At 57.6% G+C, this 7,895-nt stretch overlaps 1 protein-coding gene across 3 annotated transcripts; it reads right to left on the bottom strand.

Annotated features, from left to right (window-relative positions):
• Nucleotides 1-2,801: 2,801 nt before the first annotated feature.
• PPARD (peroxisome proliferator-activated receptor delta) lies at nucleotides 2,802-7,337 on the bottom strand. Of its 3 annotated transcripts, none has more exons than XM_010007096.1 (6): nucleotides 7,107-7,335; nucleotides 6,312-6,463; nucleotides 5,450-5,588; nucleotides 4,702-4,904; nucleotides 3,906-4,359; nucleotides 2,802-3,265 (listed from the first exon to the last, which is right to left on the bottom strand). In XM_010007096.1, the coding sequence occupies exons 1-6, from the start codon at nucleotides 7,234-7,236 to the stop codon at nucleotides 3,018-3,020; spliced, it is 1,326 nt and encodes a 441-aa protein (XP_010005398.1). In that variant the 5' UTR covers nucleotides 7,237-7,335; the 3' UTR covers nucleotides 2,802-3,017. The 3 variants fall into 3 exon arrangements, with proteins under 3 accessions (XP_010005398.1, XP_010005399.1, XP_010005400.1); XM_010007097.1 differs by having other exon boundaries at nucleotides 3,018-3,265; nucleotides 3,906-4,356; nucleotides 7,107-7,337; XM_010007098.1 differs by lacking the exons at nucleotides 5,450-5,588; nucleotides 6,312-6,463 and having other exon boundaries at nucleotides 3,018-3,265; nucleotides 3,906-4,356; nucleotides 7,107-7,236.
• Nucleotides 7,338-7,895: the final 558 nt, after the last annotated feature.

The raw sequence follows: 7,895 nt of genomic DNA, 5'->3' as shown, positions 1-7,895 counted from the left end.
GGCTGGAAAGGTGACCCCCAGGGACCCCCAGCTCCGAGGGTGGAGGAAAGCGGAGAAACAGGCTCTGATTGTCCCCTCCAGGGGAAACGGGACGGGGGGGGGAGGGTCCGAGGGCATCACAAATCTCTGCCCGCAGAGCGAGGGGCTCGCAGCTCCATCTCCTACAAAAGCTGCTCCCAGGAGCCACCCCCTGCCCGCTCCTCAAATCCTACCTGCACAGGGGTCTCAGGCAGCCCCCCCGGACCCTGAACGCCCCGGATGGCACCATCGAGCGCGGCTCCATCTCCTCAGCAGCCAAAAGGGCTGGGCGACCTCCCAGGGCTACTTATAGCCCTGGATGGGCCGGTGGGCACAGCCCTCCCCACCCAGGTGACCGTCCCCTGCCCGGAGGGCACAGCACCTTAACCCTCGCCCTGCCGCTCCCCTCACGCAGGGGGACCTTGACCTTCAGGGCTTTCTGTGCCATCCCCGCTGCACGGGAAAGGCTGGGGACAACGGTCGGGCATTAGAACCCCCCGGAGAGGGAAGCCGGGGGGTCTGGAGCTGCACCCTGCAGACTCTGGGGTGCTCAGAGCCGGCAGAGAGCAGAGCCCGGTGCCAGCACAAGACCGGGCTGTCCCTGAGCCCATCCTCACCCATCCTCCCCCATCCTGGGGGTGGCTAAAGCCAGGGGGCAGCTCATTGCCCAGCTTTACCCCCCCAAGGGCCGAGGGCAAAGATTTGGAGCTGGGAGTGCTCGGCTCTGAGGCTGGGATCCCGCTGGGAACCGGCTCTCCCTGCTTTTAGGTTTGATGGGAAACACAGGCAGGAAAACCACAGCAGCCACCAGACCTGGGAAATGGCAAAACCCTGGAAATCACAGCAAAACCAATCACCTTTCCTGGAAAGCCTCCCAAGGGCCGCCCCCACCCCCCTCCAGGGGTCGAGAGAAATCCCAGATAGAAAAGCTGGACTCTAAAAAGTTCTTAAATATTTAGTTCAGTTTTATTTAAAGTCAAGTCAGTCTGTGGACACTATTTATATTATTAAAAACACTTGGAGGTTTGTACTTCTAGCAAAAATATACATTTCAGTTTGAGGGTTGTTACACTGTTGAGGAGGGAAGAGCAAAAAGTTGCCCCGGGTGATTAACACCCAGCCCCACACACCAGCCATGGCCCGGGGGGGCCATCGGGGGCTTCAGGAAGGACAAATCCCCCGGGGCTCTGTCCCGCACAAAGGGCTTAAAAGTGCTTTAGAAACTGGTAACAGCCCTGCGAGGTAGGGAGGGGAGGGGGCTGGGCAGGCGGGGGGAAAACTGAGGCACGGCAAGGAGGAAGAGGGTGGCAGCTGGGGCGGGTTGTGGGACCAGTCAGGCCTGGGACACGGAGGGGAAGCCCAGCGCTTTTCCCCTTCGGGTTTGAAAGGAATTATTGCACCAGGGAAACCTGCTACCCTGAAGAGGAGGAAAGGAAACTAAAACCATCTTCATTTGCTCCTGCAACCCCTCCTTGGGAATAGCAGTGTTTTAATAAGGCTGCTCAGGACTCACAGGACCATGAGCCGCAGCTGGGCAAGTGCCACTTCTTAGGACAGACACTGTCATCCCAAGAGGGGACTGAGCCCTTCCCACCATCATCCCAAGAAGGGAACGAGCCCTTCCCGGGTCTGTCCTCTCTCCCAGGACCCGGGTGACTCAGCCCCTGCCCAGGGGTCGGGTCCCAGTCCTGGGCAGTACCGCGGGTTTCACTGCATCTGCAGGAAGTTGAGAAGGAAAGTCCCAGAGCAGCTCTGGGTTTCAGCAGACCCAAAACCTGGAGCTGTCCCCACACTCAGGGTGGTGGTAGAGGAAGGCAGGGCCATCCCCTGACCCATCCTCTCGCTCTTCTTTTATAAATGCTTGGCATTTATACTGTGGTTTACAGCTGCAAAGCTCTTTGCAACCAATGCACTGATTAATCCTCATCCTCCTGCTCTCAGCAGAGAGCAGGTTGACAATCCAGCTCCCTTTCACAGAGGGGAAACTGAGGCAGAGCAGTCGACAGACAGACCAGTGCCCTGTGAGCTTCCCTGTGGCTTTGCTTTCCTCTTTGCTTGCTCCCGTGCTCACGGGGTGATGCTGAGAAGACTTTGCTGCCACAGGCTGCCCTGCAAAACCCCCAGAGCCCCCCGGGACTTGGAAGGGAACTGCAAGCCCGGCCACCTACACCCCACCCTGCCCCTGGCCCTGCACGGGCCTTCTGGTAACTCACACCTGTACAGAACTGCCTGGGGAGGCCAACAGGATCTGGCCTCTGCTCTGAGGGTGAATTTTTATGAGTCAAAGCCTTTCCCTCCCACCTCCCCCTCCCTCCCTCTCTCACACTGCGGTCCTGAGGGGCAGGGTCCCTCTGAAAGGGGGGTACCAGGGTTTCCACACAGCACTCAGGGGAAGGCAGAGACCCCAGGATTCCCTCAGGGAGACAGGAATAAGCTGCACAGCGACTGGGGGGGGGCAGCAGAGGGTCTCAGCTGGGACAGCCCTGTCCATCTTCAAACACTGCCTTTTTCTTTGGGAAGGAGAAAAGACTTTTAACACTGCCCTGGGCCCCACGGCTCAGGACTCCACCTTCGGAGTGCAATATAAAAAAGAAAATAAAGACACACTGCAAGTGTTGGGGCTGGTCCCGCCGGGTCTCCCCGCGAGCTCAGCGTCCCACACCATTCCCAAACTGTTGCAGGATTTCCCACTGCCCGGGCCATGTAAACCAGCTGGCTGCTCCAGAGGCCCCTAGGGGGAGCAGCTGAAGGGCTGGGTTGTAGTAACGGAAACAGTAGCTTATGATTTGCCTGGGTGGGTGTGTTAGTGTGTGTTAGGGGAAGCCCTGGCGGTGCCTGCACAACCTCCCGGCCTCTCACCCTGTGGTACCGTACGTGGGGGTCACGTAGAAAAGAGTTTCCAGTAGAAGAAATGGAAGACGTGGGGAAAGGTTGTCTTTGTTTCTGTACAAAGAGTCTTGATGGGAATCCATGGCTTCATTCTCATAAATAACAGGTCCTTAGTACATGTCCTTGTAGATCTCCTGCAGAAGCGGGTGCAGAGATGTCTCTGTCTCAGTCTTCTTGATCTTCTGCACCAGCTGGGCGTGCTCTGTCACCAGCTGCCTCAGGTCAGCCATCTTCTGCAGCAACTTGGGGAAGAGGTACTGGGCATCCGGGTGGTTGGACTGCAGGTGAAACTCCAGCGCTCGCAGGATGTTGTCCTGGATCTCCTCTACCTGCTTCACGTTCATCAGGCCGGGACGGTCTGTGGAGAGGAACGGGAGCTGTAGTGTTATGGTGTAGCCCTCACGGGAGCTGTAGTGTTATGGTGTAGCCCTCACGGGAGCTGTAGTGTTATGGTGTAGCCCTCACAGGAGCTGTAATGTTATGGTGCAGCACTCACGGGAGCTGTAGTGTTATGGTGTAGCCCTCACAGGAGCTGTAATGTTATGGTGCAGCACTCACGGGAGCTGTAGTGTTATGGTGCAGCCCTCACGCGAGCTGTAGTGTTATGGTGCAGCCCTCACGCGAGCTGTAGTGTTATGGAGTAGCCCTCACAGGAGCTGTAATGTTATGGTGTAGCTCTCCAAAGCACATGCTCCTCCTGGGGAAAGGGAGATGGGGACTGTAACCCACTGTGACTCCAACCTTGTCAACTAGACAAGAGGAGAAGTGTGCCCTTGAACAACATTTCCCACAGCAGCACACGAAGAGATGTTCCTTGTTCTTGGTCCAAGCTTGCATCACCACCATGAAGAAGCTTTGGTTTTGGAACTGTTCAGTTCTTCTCTGGTCTCTCTGAGACACACCCCAGGCTGATTGCAGCACCAGCCGCAGCTCAACTCCCCCAGCCCAGCCCAAACCACCTCTGAGTACAGAAGGACTCTTCCCGAGCACCCGCTCACCTCCACACAGGATGATGGCAGCCACAAAGAGAGACAAGTCACTGTCATCCAGCTCCAGCGCATTGAACTTCACAGCAAACTCGAACTTGGGCTCCATGATCTCGCTGAAGGGCTTGCGCAGGCTGCGCAGGAACTCGCGCGTCACGAAGCCATTCCCGTTGGCCACCAACAGCCCGTCCTTGTTCATGATGGAGGCCAGCATGGCAAAGATGGCCTCGTGCACCCCGTACTTCAGCAGAGTCACTTGGTCGTTCAGGTAGAGGCCGACGAAGCTGGGGATGCTCTTGGCAAACTCTGTCAGCTCCCTCACAGTCTCCACCGTGGTGCACTGGCAGCGGTAGAAGACGTGCACCCCGATCTCCTTGTAGGGGGGGATGCCGTTCACCAGCTGCTTCCACACCAGCCCCTTTTCTGCCTGCCACAAGGTGTCCATGTCGTGGATCACAAAAGGCTGCTTGAAAAAAGAAGCAAATGGTTAGGAACCTGTAGTGGGGACTCGAGATGCCAGCTCTGCCAAGGACACCTGCTTTTGTCTGCCTGTCCCTTTGCTGTCTGTCCTCTCTCCCTCTCTGGGGCTGAAAGTGCCCGGGCAATCTGCATCCACAAGAGCACAGGGCTGCAGAGCAATGGGAATTTTCCCAATGAGGGGCAGGATGTGTGGAGCCCACCTGGCTGCAGCTGGGATCTGGTGCACGTGGAACACCTACAGCAGGAGGCAGATGTGCAGCACCTCCTAGAGAATGGCCCCACCATGTTGGTCATGGCCAACCCCACCTGCCCTGGAGGGAGAACTTACTGGGGTGCTGCTGGCCTTCCCGGTCAAGATACCTCTCGCCTTCTTTTTGGTCATGTTGAAGTTTTTCAGGTAGGCGTTGTAGATGTGCTTGGAGAAAGCTTTCAGGTCGGCCACCTGGGGGTTCTGGCAGCTGATCTCACTCGCCGTCAGCCCTGCCACCAGCTTCCTCTTCTCTGCCTCGGGCATGCGGCCAAAGCGGATTGCTGGGGGGGCAAAAACGGGGGTCAGAACACTGGGGATGAGGTGCCCAGGGAGGCAGAAGTCTGCTCTGCCACCCCAGAGGTCTGCTGCAGAACACCTGCAACACGGTGCTTCTCCAGAGCTGCAGCTCCTCCAGCATGGACACCTTTCTGAACCAGCCGTAGCTGCTACCAACGTGGCCTCACACTCAGCAACCATCCTTGCTCCTCAGGGCTCTCTACACAAACCCCACTTCCCATATAAACACCTTGGCTTGGCCAGGAACAAGATGGTTACACCTGAAGTTTAAAAATGCCAGTACAGAAGAGCAATCTGTGTGTCCAGTTCCCTCTGGGTCAACCCATAAGGGACATCCATGTGACAACAGCCAGGCTGCAGGGTGGGAATGAAGACTGGACAGGAGAAGGGGATGAAGAGCCAGAGGCTCAAAGCACTGGGTTTAAAAGAAGAGATCCATGGGATAAAGTGACCTCCACACACCCTCCACGGGGCAGATGTCCCCATGGCACCTAGCTGGCCAGGCCTGCCAAGGGGGGATGACACTCACCGTTATGTGACATGCCCAGGGAGAGGCACTTCTGGAAGCGGCAGTACTGGCACTTGTTCCTGTTCTTCTTCTGGATCTTGCAGCTCCGCTCACACTTCTCGTACTCCAGCTTCATGCGGATGGTCCGGCGGAAGAAGCCCTGCAGGCAGGTGGCACCAGGGGGACACAGAGCAGGGGGACAAGGGAACAGCACTGTGAGCACCTGTGGTTCAGGACCAGGCTGGTTTATTATCCCCCTCACGGAAGTCCAGCCTGGTGGGGAGGAGAAGCCCTGGCTCTGACACAAGAAAAGTGTCTATCTCACAAGGGGAGGTTGTGGGGTGGGAGAAGGGAGGAAGGGTGCAGGGCCCAGGGCAGTGTGGTTCTGCAGGCAGCCAGCAGGGAGGGGTGGAGGAACGAGCTGCAGGGAGGGCCCAGCCTGCTGGAATGTCTAGTAAGACCTGGGCTGCAAACACAGCCCTGCTGGCATCTGCTGCAGGGGAAGGAATTTCACAGGCACATCCAAGCTGTGGCCAGCGATCCCAGGGGATAAACAACACTGCTCATCTGCAGTGCAGGAAGTGTCTTTAAAAGCAAAGCCCAGGTCCTCCAGGGGACAGATGACTTTGTCTTACAAAATAAAGCATCAGGGGGTAAGATTTGGGCCCAACACACCCCAGCTGCCACCCCCAGGACAGTACTTGTGTGCCTGCCTCTGGACCCCACGCTCTCCAGGCAGGTTGTAAATGATTTATTTTTTTTAACAGTCATTCAATCCTGCATCCCTGCTTGGCTGCCAACCTCCTCGTCGGAAGCGATGGCAGGTTCCCGGGGGCCCACCCTCTGGCTGATGTTGCAGCCAGCCCTGCCCAGGGGGAGGTACCTTGCAGCCCTCGCAGGCGTGCACGCCGTAGTGGAACCCCGAGGCTTTGTCTCCGCAGACCCTGCACTCCACGCTCAGCGCTCCCGAGGCCGCCTCCTCGCAGCCCATCTGCAGCTGGTCCGACAGGGAGGGAGAGGAGCTCTGTGAAATGTCTGCGAGCACAAAAAGGGACATGTCCTTTCCTGCAAGAGCCAAAAACCCAGCCCGGTGTCTTAACTCATCCAGCCATGGGGCTGGATCCCGAGGGATTTCCAGCACCGTCCCAGCCTGCCAGTGGCGCTGTCTGGGCACACCTCAGAGATCAGGCACTGGCTGCAGGCAGGTGCCATGCACAGAGCCAAGAGTGTTGCCAGGGTGCCCAGCAGCACCAGAGAGACTCTACATCAATGCTTATCTCTCCCCTCTGGCCTTCATGCCTAGGCAATGAAACCAAACCAGCACATTTTATAATCCCCAGTTGATGTGGGAGAGACATGGGGCTGCCAAGCTGGAACACCCAGGGCTCTGCAGGAACCTCTTCAGCAACAACAAACCTCCTCCAGTTCCTACAATCAGTTTACACTGAGGATTTCAAGAAGTGGCCAGGGAAGCACCCTGAGAGTGCTCCCCATCAGGGGTACAACAGGCCTCTCCACAGCTCAGCTCTCAGTGTATTACTTCACAAAGGGAAGAGATTAAAATGAGCCAAACTCCATTCCTAGGCAGGTCCCTCTGCCTCTGTGGCTCAGCATGTACCCTGGAGGATGTGGATGCCTGGATGCTTCAGGGACAGACAAGCCCCTTTGCTCTACTCACCAGTGTAGCTGCTTGAAGGCAGCAAGCTGTCTGGTCCTCCACTTGGGTCCGAGGCTCCACTTGCCACCCTCACTGCCTCTTCCTCTTCCTCTTCCTTGACCTCAGGTACTTCCTCCTGTAGTTGTTCCATAATTGATCACCCCTCAGTGCCAAGACTGCAATCCCTGTCATAGCTCTGGCATCATCCGCGTCTATCCGAGAGGGACCCTGCCAGGCTGTTCCTGCTAGCCTGTGGGGCAGAGGGAGGAACCTGGGGTCAGCTCTGACCTGTGTGTGACCACACTGCTCCTGCTCTGTCTCCTGGTCCAGGGAGACAAGCAAAATCCTTTCCAAAAATCACTTTGCGTGCTGGGATAAACACTCTGGAGGACTCAAGGAAGCAAAACCTCACTGGAATAGTGGTTAAATCCCAGCAGACAAAGCCCAGACCACAAACTAGCTGAGGTGCCACCCAGGGACCTGGGCTCCCCAGACTACCAGTCACCAAGCAGAGACATTGCCCCAAAGAACATCCCCCAGAGTCACCAGTGCACCGAGATGTGACGCCAAGGCTGGGGGGTTTGGCAGAGCCAAAGCCACCAGGAAGATCAGGGCAGCAGCAGCTTCAGCCTCCACCTCCACCCAGCCAGGGCAGAGCTCCGGGGTCCATGCGGGGGTCCGGGGGGGGGCCGGGCTCGGTGCAGCAGGCAGTGGTGGCTGGAAACCCCCGGCCCCCCCGAGCCACCAGCCAGCCCCAAGGCTCCGAGGCGGCCCCACCTCGGGCTCCTCCCCGTCTCAGCGCCGGCCATG

This window comes from Chaetura pelagica, unplaced genomic scaffold (assembly GCF_000747805.2).
Source record: "Chaetura pelagica isolate M959 unplaced genomic scaffold, ChaPel_1.0 scaffold757, whole genome shotgun sequence".
Taxonomy (NCBI): Eukaryota; Metazoa; Chordata; class Aves; order Apodiformes; family Apodidae; genus Chaetura; species Chaetura pelagica.
The sequence above is the reverse complement of the archived record's forward strand: the minus strand, read 5'-3'. Positions and strand labels throughout refer to the sequence as shown.